The sequence below is a fragment of the Mercenaria mercenaria genome, chromosome 5 (assembly GCF_021730395.1).
Source record: "Mercenaria mercenaria strain notata chromosome 5, MADL_Memer_1, whole genome shotgun sequence".
NCBI lineage: Eukaryota > Metazoa > Mollusca > Bivalvia > Venerida > Veneridae > Mercenaria > Mercenaria mercenaria.
The window spans coordinates 21,044,936-21,058,753 of NC_069365.1; the positions used below are offsets into that span (position 1 = coordinate 21,044,936).

General features: G+C 34.9%; 1 protein-coding gene across 1 annotated transcript in view; it reads left to right on the forward strand.

Moving 5' to 3' along the window:
- Window positions 1–13,818, forward strand: part of LOC123556596 (ubiquitin carboxyl-terminal hydrolase 46-like) — a 43,552-nt gene that overhangs the window by 16,614 nt on the left and 13,120 nt on the right. The window contains exons 3-8 of the mRNA XM_045347430.2: window positions 4,739–4,958; window positions 5,795–5,875; window positions 9,122–9,249; window positions 11,235–11,395; window positions 12,136–12,268; window positions 12,607–12,750. Coding sequence (XP_045203365.1) covers window positions 4,739–4,958; window positions 5,795–5,875; window positions 9,122–9,249; window positions 11,235–11,395; window positions 12,136–12,268; window positions 12,607–12,750 — 867 coding nt within the window. The remainder of the gene's footprint in view (window positions 1–4,738; window positions 4,959–5,794; window positions 5,876–9,121; window positions 9,250–11,234; window positions 11,396–12,135; window positions 12,269–12,606; window positions 12,751–13,818) is intronic.

Genomic DNA, 13,818 nt, shown 5'->3' on the forward strand with positions numbered 1-13,818 from the left:
ATAAGTGATAGGATAGCAATAAACAGCACCAGTCATAGTCGCAAACAATATCATTTATTCTTGATTATTATCTAGCAGGTTAAGTGCTGCAGTAGTGCACATGGGCAATTTGAGCTAAGAAGTCACTCAGACCTTCCTAAATTTGCCCTGTTTGTGTGTCAGAGCTATGACCACTTCACCCTATATTTCAAGCTTTGTCACATGTAATAAACAACTTAATACAAAGGGTCAACTGCTAATTGTGTATTTTCGCCTCAAAGCAATAATTACATGTGGAAAGTCTTCAGAGATGACCTTATGGAATTCACCAGTGAGAGTGATGTTCTTGATCAACATCTGTGTGTAATGATGATAATTTTGTTTTTCTGTTCAAGTTAATTGAAAGTTTAAGTATTTTTGATTATCTGATTCTGAGGGAATCATGGCTTGTCCTTTCAGCAATTTGCCTTAAAATGTTTTCATATACAATATTAATTGAGACATTTTTAGCTTGACTTTTCGAAGAAAAAGTAGAGCTATTGCACTTGCGTCGGCGCCGCCATTGGTTAAAGTTTTTGATAAAATTAAATATCTGTTACTATCAAAGCTATAGATTTGAATTTTAAAAATACTTATTTACTATCAAAGTCTACACCAGGAGAAACAATCCCCATAACTCTGATTTGAATTTTGACAGAATAATGCCCCTTTTTAGCTCACCTGTCACGAAGTGACAAGTTGAGCTATTGTGACCGCTTGATGTGCGTCATGCGTAGTGCATCGTTCATCAACAATTTCTAAAAAAATCTTCTTCTTGAAAACCACTGGACAGAATTACACCAAACTTCACAGGAATGATCCTTGGGTGGCCCCCTTTCAAAATTGTTCAAAGAATTGAATTTCATGCAGAACTCTGGTTGCCATGGCAACCGAAAGGAAAAAGTTCAGAAATCTTCTTGTCCAAAACCACAGGGCCTATGGCTTTGATAGCTGGTGTGTAGCATCATCTAGTGGTCCTCTACCAAGATTGTTCAAATTATCCCCCTAGGGTCAAATTTGGCCCCGCCCCGGGGGTCACATGGTTTATATAGACTTATATAGGGAAAACTTTGAAAATCTTGTACAAGGGCTTTAATATTTGGTATGTACCATCATCTAGTGGTCCTCTACCAAGATTGTTCAAATTATCCCCCTAGGGTCAAATATGGCCCCGCCCCGGGGTCCCAAGTTTTACATAGACTTATATAGGAAAAAAAAGTTTAAAAATCTTCTTGTCTAAAACCACAACACTTAGACCTTTGATATTTGGTTTGTAGCATTGTCTTATGGTCCTCAACCAAAATTTTTCAAATTGTACCCCTTGGGTGAAAAGAGGCCCTGCTCTGGGGGTCCCAAGTTTTATATAGACTTATATAGGAAAAAGCTTTAAAAATCATCTTGCCTGAAACCATAAGACCTAGGCTTTTGATATTTGGTATGATGCATTGTCTAGTAGTCCTCTACCAAAATTGTTCAAATTATATCCCTGGGATTAAAAGAGGCCCCGCCCTGGGGTCACTTAGTTATTATGTGAGTTATATAGGAAAAATACTTAAAAAATCATCTGATCCAATTTCCAAAACTGTTTAATTATAATTACCTGATGACCGCAAGTGATATGATGTCACTTGACTGTGACCTTGACCTACTGACCTACTTTCTTGTTTTTTAAGTTACGTCCTTGAAATTTTGATGACATACACAGTTTTGCACACAAATCGTAAAACTGAATTTCATTGACCATGAATGTGACCTACTGACTTTCTTGATATTTAATCATCAGTTTGACATTTGAAACATGTAGCTCATATTACTCAGGTGAGCGATCCAGGGTCATCATGACCCTCTTGTTAACTTAGAATTTTTTGTTAAATATTTGATAAAGTCAAATATCTCTGTTACTATTAAAGGTTTTGACTTGAAACTTAAAATACTTGTTTACCATCAAAGTCTACACCAGAAGGAACAATTCCCATAACTCTGGTTTGAATTTTGACTGAGTTATGTCCCTTTTTAACTTGTAATTTTCTGGTTAAAGTTTTTGATAAAGTCAAATATCTCTGGTACTATTAAAGCTTTTGACTTGAAACTCAAAATAGTTATTTACTATTAAAGTCTACACCAGGAGACACAATTCTCATAACTCTGTTTGAATTTTGACAGAGTAATGCTCCTTTTTAACTTAGAATATTTATTAGTTAAAGTTTTTGATAAAGTCAAATATCTCTGTTACTTTCAAAGCTTTTGACGTGAAACTTGAAACAGTTATTATCAAAGTCTATACCAGGAGAAACAATCCCCATTACTCTGGTTTGAATTTTGACAGAGTTATGTCCCTTTTTTACTTGGATTTTTTTAAACTGGCAAAGCCCTAATTCAGAGTCAAGCACTGAGAAAAGTCTAGCACGCTGTGTTACAGGCAGCTCTTGTTTAAGTCAGTGTTAAAGCAACAAAAATATGAATAATTGGAAAAAAATATAATAAATTCATGTAAAATGGAGCTGTGAAGATGCCGGGTAGCAAAAATATCTAATACGAAAGTTACTCTAAAATCAGCTTTATTCCATTATGGTACCCCAGTAAGATCACATCAGCTGGATGCTCGATAGTCAAGAACAAAATTCCGATGAGTGCCTTTTTTTAATGGACTTTAAAGAAGACGATGTTTGTAAAATGTTGTTTTCTTGTGTGAATTGCAGGACGAGTACAAATTATAGCAAGGCAAGTGAATATTTTTGGTTGCTTGCAAAGAATTTGTTGAACCCTGCAAGGTCAAGGTCACACTTGGAGGTCAAAGGTCAATAGTGTGTTTTTCCTTTCTGGTCCATTACTGTCATCCATTTTGGGATTTTAATATTACTGGTACTTAGTGAGACAATGTGTCATGTGCAGTACCCAGACCATTAGCGCTAAGGTCAAGGTCACACTTGAAGGTCAAAAGTCAGCATTGATCTTTTCATGTCCAGTCTATAAAATATTTTAATATAAGCTCATGTGTCATAAAATTATAGACCCAATTTAAAAAAAATGTTAATTTCTTCAGAATTTCTTACTTTTGATATGATTTCTCATATTTTCTCTTCAGTTTCAAAATGAAATGTTATCAAAGTTGAAATTAAATTCTTTTTATATTGATAAATTGTTTTAAGCAATCAACAACAGTTACTGTTGATTTTTGTTCATTCAAATTTTAATCCAATTTTTGTGTATTGTATATAATATAATATATTGTATATATAGTACAATATTGTTTAAACATCGTTTGCAGATATTGCATGGTTATGTTATATTGCAGTAGAGAAAATTAATTGCCTTCCAGTAGGGGACTTTGTTTTGCATGGCAATACTTCATTCACTTGTTTTTTAGAAGACACCTTCCATGTAGAGTTCCTCGCACACCATACAATTTGCTTCAAACTTTTAGTCGAACATCCTTCATGTGAAGATGGTCTGTACTAAAAACTATGCTATTTAGAGGATGGCGTAGTATAATGGCAATGTTGGACGGTTAAAACCACCCCTGGTTTTAATCAGCGGTTTTACCCAGCAGTGAAAACTTGTCATTTCCTTTTGAGTTTTTGCACTGGGCAAAAGTGACTCGCATTTTCCACTATGTATGTTCACTTTTCAAAATATACTTATATTTTGCGAGTATGTGAGCTTAAATTTGAACTTGAAACTTCGGTGAATCTACCCTTTGGAAGGACTGGAATAAATAGAAAATGTTTTGTATTATGCATAGTAAATAATTTTACACCAGTCAAAGTCTAAAATACATAAAATGAAATAATTTTCAACCCTAATTCCCCATTTCTTGCTTCAAATTATGACAAATGCAGCTGCTATTGATTGATAATAACCTCACAGTATGTTTAATTCTCATTTCTTTTCTGGCTAATCATAGTTAAGTTAAACTGAATTTCCATTGGCCTACAGTTATAAGCCTTTCCTAAAATTTACTCTTGATGCCACCTACTCAGGATGAAAGAACTGGATCGAAACCCATCTTGAAACTGTTGACCAGCAGTGTTTCAGTGAAAATGCTCTTTGGTGAAACGTGCACATTTCTCACCCAAAATGTCTCATTCAAAAATTGGAATCTAAGGACTGAATGATTGGCAAAATTGAAATGTAAGGACTGTGACCACTTTAAAGTGTAAAGCACCCATATACACAAAGCCCTCTCCTGGTGAGAACCATTAAATGCCACTTAGGTTGGAGACACTCAAGATCATCTCAGAAATTTTCAGTGCCAGGACCATGGTTGTTTAAAAGCAGTTAGCAGTTGTAGATTTTCTGACATGCAAATTCAAACCCAGTCATTTTGCAAAGTAACATTGTACAAAAAAAGATATAAAATTAGCATAATATTGTACACTTGTACATCATGGACAGATGTCAGATCATTATTTTATACTGCATTAAAATTCCAGGGCTTAAAGCAAAACTGGTCTATCTGTATATAGAAATAGAAGCAGATAGACTAGTTTCGCTCTAAGCCCTTATTATTTATTGAGATACTGAGGAGCTGTTTTCTGAAAAATGTCAATCCTTTGGACCTAATTTTCAGTTTCATTTATCGTAATTTGGGCTTTTCTATGCAAATAAGATATGTATTAAAAGTTACTGTATGTTTGGGATTTTTGATAACAATAACTACAGCTATTGTAGTGGTTGCTGACATATGTTTTCACTAGGAATATATTCCTTTTATTTTCAGTTTGGCAATACCTGCTATTGTAATTCTGTTCTGCAAGCTCTGTATTTCTGCCGTCCATTTCGAGACAAAGTGCTGCAGTATAAACACCAGCAAAAGAATCAAAAGAAAGAGACTCTCCTCTCCTGCCTTGCAGATCTTTTTTATAACATAGCTACTCAAAAGAAGAAAGTTGGTACATTAGCACCGAAAAGGTTCATTACACGCTTACGAAAAGAATGTGGTAAGTGAATAGTAAAATCATCTTGATTTTGATGTATTATTTACAAACTTTTTAACAACATTTACATGAATTACAATTTATCATTTCTTTGATTTCAAGTAAGCATATTTTTATGTTTCTTTTTTGTGCATAATGAAACTTTTTTAAACTTTTACTGAACACAGGAAACATATCAGCTTTAGAAGTTAAAATAAAGTGCTGTACTCAGCAGCAAATATTTTGATAATTGATAGAGATATATCTTGAGAAAATTAAGAAGTCCTTCTATCTCAAACCTGTCTCAAAATGAGGAGGAGCCGGGGATATGGAGAACCCTGATACAACAAAATAAGTTGAGCCGTGCCATGGGAAAACCAACATAGTGGGTATGCGACCAGCATGGATCCAGACCAGCCTGCGCATCCGCGCAGTCTGGTCAGGATCCATGCTGTTCGCTAATAGTTTCTCCAATTCCAATAGGCTTTAAAAGTGAACAGCATGGAGCCTGACCAGACTGGGCGGATGCGCAGGCTGGTCTGGATCCATGCTGGTCGCATACCCACTATGTTGGTTTTCTCATGGCACGGCTCAAACTGTTATTTTCAATGTATGATTTCTCTGTACATGTTTTTCATGTGAAAAACTATGGTTGGTTAAGACTGACAGCTATATACTTAAAAAAATTGATTAAATGTACATTTATCTCAGTTCTACCGACAAGCCATAATTTTCAGTCCCTGTGTTTACTGAGAAACTCCAGACTGAAGAATTCATTCCATAGGTAGATAAACTGTAATCACGTTGCCATACCGTGAACAGTATAGCAATTATGCAACAATTATTTCTTTTCATTTCAGAGTTATTCGACAATTATATGCAACAAGATGCACATGAATTCTTGAATTATCTGTTAAACAGAGTAGCGGAGCTGCTGCAAGGTAATAAATAATAGATGTAATTATATAATGTATGGACTGATCTTCGTTGAATAATTGATCTACTGTAAATAACTGTAAATATGGCAAGGTTTTCACAGTAGTGTTTTCTTCAAACCTTGATGAAAAGTTCTCTTGTCACAACTGTTTTGGATTGACCTACCCTGATACTAGGCTTGGGACATCTATGGTTGAGTGGTTAAAGTCGCTAACTTTGAATAACTTGCCCCTAACTGCTTTTGGGTTTAAGTCTTTGCAAGTCTCTCAAAAAAAATTCTATTAGGTCACACATCTTCAGCATCATTTTATGACATCACCAGATAAGTTTTACTTAACTGTAACCATTATTTTCTCAAAATTATGCCTGTTTTTAACTTAAAGGTTTTGGTTTAAGTTTTGCATGTAAGCAGGTTTCTAAGAAACTACAAGACCAGCTCTTCACACTGTCACATATCATATCTTAAGATTACCCCACAAGACAAGTTGCATAACTCTTTCAGTTTGTAAAAATTATGCCCCTTCTAACATAGAAATTTTGACCAGATGTTTTCAAACTCTACACACATCTTTAGCACCATGAAGTAACCTCACTTGACAGGTTTCATAACTATGGCTTACATTTTGGCAAAGTTATGCCCCTTTTCCACTTACAAATTTTTGTGACAGTTTTGCATAGAAGTAGGTTTCTCAGGAACTATTGTACAGCCAAGCTCTATATCTTTGACTTAAGTTTACAAACTATTGCACCTTTTAGCATTTGTTTTTAAGGGAGTATTATTTGGAAGGGTCTCGAATTGTTCATCATGCTGTCAATAGACAACCTTTGTTGTTAAAGTACAGCCAAATGGTATATCAAATTTTTATAGCTTTTGAGATTTTGCTGCATATTTAAGTGGCTAAAAGATATCATAGTAAGAATTCCTAAATTTGACTGGGTCACTTTGAAATTCTTTCTAAATTCAAATACAGTTAAGAGCTAAAGAGAACCGTTACCAAATTTACTGTAATGATGTTAATCTAGAAGCATGCAGTTTCAATTAGTGGCACTAATTTAGTGCAAAGGTTAAAATTCTGGGAGCATTTCCATGTTGATAGTAATTGATCTGTTGTTTTATCAGAGTAAAAATTGTATTTGCTTATGTAAGTGGTGATAGGTCATCAATGAATAATTGATTAGAAATAGAACTGGCAATACAAAACAATAACATGGGTTGTCTGGCCTGAATAATAGTTCTATATTGACCTGTCGTTTCCTGTTACAGTTTTATTATTGTGTTATAACATAGCTTTGACATTTACCGTATTAAATGATTATATCAAGATTTGGCATTAAATGTCTGATTCTCCTTTCCTTGAGTAGTGTATCCTTGTAGAATGCTTCTGAAATTCTCAATAATCATAGTCATTTGATATTTCCTGTTTTACATGTAACTTGTAAGGTATTTGTGTTCCAGTTTTCTGCTTGTCTGTTAAAATCATATCATATTAAATGATTTTAGTAAGGTATTGTCACTTGATTGTTTCAAGATTTTTATGCCCCCACTTTGGAGGGGGGGGGGCATAAAGATTTGCCCTTGTCTGTCCATCTGTCCTTCTGTCCGTCCTTCCGAGAATGTTGTGTCGCGCCTAGCTCCAAAAGTATTTGACGTAGAGGCACAAAACTTTACAGGAATGTTGGTCAGCATGTGTAGTTGTGCACCTGGGGTTTCGCATCTGGATTCATTCAGTCATTTAGGAGTTATGGCCCCTGACTTAGTAAAAAAATGGTCATTTTAATGTGTCGCGTATAGCTCCAAAAGTATTTGACCTAGAGTCACCAGTATTTACAGGAATGTTGGTCAGCATGTGCAGTTGTGCATCTGGGGTTTCGCGTCCGGATTAATTCAGTCGTGTAGGAGTTATGGCCCCTGACTTAGTTAAAAATTGGTGATTTTAATGTTGTGTCACGTGTAGCTCCAAAAGTATTTGACCAAAAGTCACCAAAGTTTACAGGAATGTTGGTCAGCATATGCAGTTGTGCACCTGGGGTTTTGCGTCCCGATTCATTCAGTCTTGTAGGAGTTATGGCCCCTGACTTAGTTAAAAATGGGTCATTTTAATGTTGTGTCATGCATAGCTCCAAAAGTATTTGACCTAGAGTCACCAAAGTTTACAGGAATGTTGGTCAGCATGTGCAGTTGTGCACCTGGGGTTTTGCGTCCCGATTCATTCAGTCTTGTAGGAGTTATGGCCCCTGACTTAGTTAAAAATGGGTCATTTTAATGTTGTGTCATGCATAGCTCCAAAAGTATTTGACCTAGAGTCACCAAAGTTAACAGGAATGTTGGTCAGCATGTGCAGGTGTCCTTTGTCATGTAGTGGGGGCATCTGTATCCCATGGACACATTTCTAGTTTGTAAAAGTTTGTGTATCCCCTGAGCTTAAAGTGCTTGGGGTTAGCTGTTGTCACACAGTTTTGATCACTTGTTTTCCGTTATTTGTTCAAACATTTTGTTTTCAAATTATTTCTCCTATCAAACCATTTATTGGAAGTTAATGAAACTTTACAGGAATGTTTCTTGGATAGTACTCTTCCAAAGTTGTTAAAACAGTTCCACTTTGTTGTTTGTTGCTAGGAGCTAAGAATAGAAAAATCTTTAGATAACATCATCTCCTAAACTCCGCGGTTTGATTTTGATATAATATCACAGAAATTTTACTGTGGGTGATCCTTTATTAAGATTCAGATTAATCTGATTCTTCAAAAATCATGGTCACCAGGAAATGTGGTCACTTTTCCCTATATGTCAGAAACTGCTTGCCTGATTTTAAAATATATCACACTACCGATCCTTTTGTGACTTTGTACAATTTATTCTAGTTATTGTGATTTTGTCAAAAAAAGATGACCACCTTTTGGTGGTAATCACTTTTCCATATCTAAACATGTGGTGGAAAATTTAAAAATCTTGTCACCTTAGGGTATGGTCATTTATATGTATATAAACATATGAATTCAAAAAATCTTTGTGTTTAGAATACTAATTGAGTGAAAGATGTTGTAACTTAGTACACTTCCACATCACCATTCAATTGGACCATAAATGTCATGAATATTGCCTAATGTCTGGCCCAGAACTAGAGAGCGTCAAGACTCACAGTCTGTTGCTATATCTTCTCTCAAACATTTGGTATATTGAATTTCAAACATTTATATGTGTACATTTCAACTATACATACCAGTATCAATTTTTACAAACAATTTTCCAGCTGAAAAACAAGGTGGTAAGAATAAGACAGGTGAAAACAATTCACAGACCAAGCCAGAGCCGACATGGGTAGAGGAATTATTCCAGGGAACATTTACCAATGAAACCAGGTGCCTCAATTGTGAAACTGTAAGTATATGTTGTCAAAAACTGGTTCACACTAATTTATTTTAGGTTGATAATTATTCAACTTTTATGAATTTTTCTTGACACCTCATTCCTGATGGTATCCATTGCTATGGGAGGTTGAGAGAAGAGAAGCTACTTTTTGTTTTAATGTTTAGAGTCAGGCAAGGGATCTACTGTTAACAGTTTTTACATCTTTGTTATAATGTTGCTAGGGAGCAAACACAGCATCTGGCGCTAGAAGGAGATGCTCTACCATTAGGCTAAAAAGACAGTTTATAATTTTATCCAACATTATATTGAGGCAGTTACAGGGTAATAAGAAATTCTTTCTGAAATTGGGGATATACTTGTTATTAGCTCACCTGGCGTCTGTCTGTCGTCTGTCAACAATTAGCTTGTGTATGCGATACAGGCTGTATTTTTCAACTGATCTTCATAAAATTTTGTAAGAATGATAACCTGGATGAAATCTAGGCCAAGTTCGAAAATGGGTCATCTGGGGTCAAAAACTAGGTCACTAGGTCAAATCAAAGAAAAACCTTGTGTATGCAATAGAGGCTGTATTTTTCAATTGATCTTCATGAACTTTAGTCAGAATGATAACCTTGATAAAATCTAGGCCAATTTCGAAAATGGGTCATCTGGGGTCAAAAACTAGGTCACTACATGCAGGTCAAAGCAAAGAAAAACCTTGTGTATGTGATAGAGGCTGTATTTTTCAATTGATCTTCATGAATTTTGGTCAGAATGATTGCCTTGATGAAATCTAGGTCAAGTTCGAATATGGGTCATCTTGGGTCAAAAACTAGGTCACTATGTAGTATCAAACAAAAAGCTTGTGTATGCAATAGGGACTGCATTTTACACCGAATCTTCATGAAATTTGATCAGAATGTCTGTCTGGATGAAATCTAGGTCAAGTTTGAATATGGGTCATCTGGGCCCAAAAACTAGTTCACCCATTCAAATTAAAGAAAAACCTTGTGTAGGCAATAGGGGCTGCATATTACACTGGATATTCATAAAATGTAGTCAGAATGATTGCCTTGGTGAAATCCATGAGGATTTCAAATATGGGTCATCTGTGGTCAAAAGCTAGGTCACAAATCAAAGAAAAACTTTGTGTATGCCATAGAGGCTGTATTTTTCAACTGATCTTCCTGAATTTTGGTCAGAATGATTGCCTTGATAAAATCTAGGTCAAGTTCGAATATGGGTCATCTTGGGTCAAAAACTAGGTCACTAGGTCAAATCAAAGAAAAACCTTGTGTATGCAGTAGGGGCTGCATTTTACACTGAATCTTCATGAAATTTGATCAGAATATTTGTTTGGATGAAATCAAGGTTGAATTTGAATATGGGTCATCTAGGGTTAAAAACTAGGTCACCCGGTCAAATTAAAGAAAAACCTTGTGTAAGAAATAGGGGCTGCATTTTACACTGGATATTCATAAATTTAGTAAGAATGATTACCTTGATGAAACCTAGGCCAAGTTCAAAGTTGCGTCATCTGGGAAACATGTTTACACTGTTATGATGTGTTTCTCAGGTGAGCGACCTAGGGCCATCTTGGCCCTCTTGTTTTTATTTTGTCTCAAATCAATACTAAAAGTTATGAAATTAAAGCCCTAACCAAAATAAAGAAATTTGTTTTGATGCTATGAAATTTACAAACCTAATGCAAAATTGGGTGTTTTGAACCATTTTTGGCTAGCAATGTACAGGTAAGGCCAGACTATAGTTCTGAGTCATAAAAACAGGGATCGTTCTGTCAATTGCAAGTTTAGAGACATAAAAAAGACTTACTGACATTTAGCTGAAGACAGTAAAACATGGTTGATTTTCATTGTAAAGTGGTTGATGTTAGCAACTAATACAGTATATAAAAGCACCTGTTGGAAATTCTTTAGCAAAATATTTCTCACAAAACATGTTTTATACTATTTTTATCCAGTCCTGAAGTGAGTATTTTCTTGCACTTACAGGTGAGCAGTAAAGATGAAGACTTTCTGGATTTATCAGTAGATGTAGAACAGAACACATCTATAACACATTGTCTGCGGGGTTTCAGTTGTACAGAAACACTATGTGCTGAACACAAATACTACTGTGAGGTGTGTTGTAGTAAACAGGAAGCTCAAAAAAGGTAGTTATAATCTATACTGTATACAGTGAGGTATGTCCCAGTGTTCAAAGTTATAAAGCTGAGTTTGGAGACCAGTCTCAAAATGCAGCCTTGTCATTGGTCAGTTTTGTAATTGTGCTCAAAATGCAGCCTTGTCATTGGTCAGTTTTGTAATTGTTCTCAAAATGCAGCCTTGTCATTGGTCAGTTTTGTAATTGGGTTTAAAATCAGCTTTTCAGATTACGAAAAGACACTTCCTTTTAAATACAAGTTGCATTAATGGGAAACAGAAGTATTTATAATTCTTAAGTCTCAAGAAAAACAGGATCACAAATTTGATAAATCATTAACAGTAATTAATCTAGGGACCCTAGATAAGTTATATTGCTTTAAACAGGTCATCTTATAGCTTATGGTTTAAGTACTTTTGTTAGGTAAATACTAATTTTTCAGTGGTATGTAATGAGCTGGGGTGATTTCCTTATGCATGTAGTATTATAAAATTTATAAAAATCAGGACAGAAAAACCATGAAGCAAAAGAATTGTACATAATGATGTTGATGTCAAAAATACATAACCTCTTTTTCAAATTGAAATTGAAAGAATTGGCTCAAAAAAATTATTCAAAAAAGGGAGTAGTTAGGAAATGTTTTTCTTTTGAACCTATCATTATGTTCTTAATTTGTAGAAACAGTAAATAATCTTAAATTATTACTTTAAGAAATAGAATTAAAAACTGTGTAAATAATTCCTATTTCAGAATGCGAGTGAAAAAACTGCCACAGATATTAGCTTTACATTTGAAACGTTTCAAATACACAGAACAGCTGAAACGTTTTACCAAGTTATCATACAGAGTTGTCTTTCCCTTAGAGTTACGCCTTTTTAATACTGTAAGTAAAGTATTTATACTTACTTGAATAATAGGAGTAAATTGAATCTACTATTTGTTCTTAGATTATGCACCAGTCCATCTTGTTCTATCACATGTGTCAAAAGTGCAAGTGACATTATACAAATTTAACTTCAGTGGAACTGTATCAATTTCTTAACATATAAAGTTTTCATTGTATCCACTGTTATTTACATAAAAAGTTAGTGTTTCCTAGCCAATATATATCTGGATTTGTAAGACTTTCCTAGATTTTACCAAGTGTTTTTCTCTTTTAAATAAGGACATGGAAACAACATTGTTTTAACTTACCAGTAGAGCTTTTCCTGTGTGTTTCAGTCTGATGATGCCTATAACCCAGAGAGAATGTATGATTTAGTAGCAGTTGTTGTACATATTGGTAGCAGTTTAAATCGGGGACACTATATCAGTATAGTCAAAAGTGAAGATATCTGGATACTGTTCGATGATGATTTAGTTGATGTAAGTACCTACACAATTCATACCAATATGATCTGATAACAGTTTTGTTGATGCAAGAACTGACACAGTAATTAAGGGAGTTCTGCCCATTTGATGTACCGGAGGTGATGGCGTAACTTCATTTGTCTGAATAACATACAATAAAATCTGGAAGCTGTATATGGAAACGAAATTCCATTTATAAATTAATGGCAACCCTAGACTAAATGTATTGCAATGGCAACTTTACTGGCTTTATAAAGATAAAATATGATGTGAATTCTTTTGACATGATAAATAATTCTAAGTATTGTCTTAAAATCGACTGGAAATGTACGGATCTCTTTATTCATGGGCATATATCTCAAAAACGAGCACACAGACCTATGCATATATCACCATATTATAGACCATACCTTTATTTATGACTGTGAGAAGTTTCATTAAAATATACATTGTAGAAAAATTCTATTTACAAAAATGTTATCAAAACAGTGATTTTCCCATAGACTACCAGTATGAAAACTTGAGTGAGGTTCAAAATGTTCAAATCAGTCTAGCAAAAAGCCAAGCACATGACCTGTTTTTAGCTCACCAGAGCACGACATGCTCAAGGTCAGCTATTGTGACCGGTCATTGTCTGGCGTCATGTGTCATGCGTCAACATTTGCCTTGTTAACACTTTAGAGGCCACATTTGTGACCCAATCTTTATGAAACTTGCACAGAATGTTTAAGTTGATGATCTTTAGGCCAGGTTTGAAACTGGGTCATGTGGGGTCAAAAACTAGGTCAGCGGGCCAGATCAAAGGAAAATCTTGTTAACACTGCAGAGTTCACAATTTAAGTTTGAAACTGATGAGAGATGATCAGAATGTTTGTCTTGATGACCTCTAGGTCAAGTTTGAATCTGGGTCATGTGGGTTAAAAAACTAGGTAACCCGGTCAAATCAAAGGAACAACTTAACACTCTAGAGGCCACAGTTGTGACCCAATCTTTATGAAACTTGGTCAGAATGTTTGTCTTGATGATCTCTAGGTCAGATTTGAAACTGGGTCATGTTGGTTCAAAAACTTGGCCAGTAGGCCA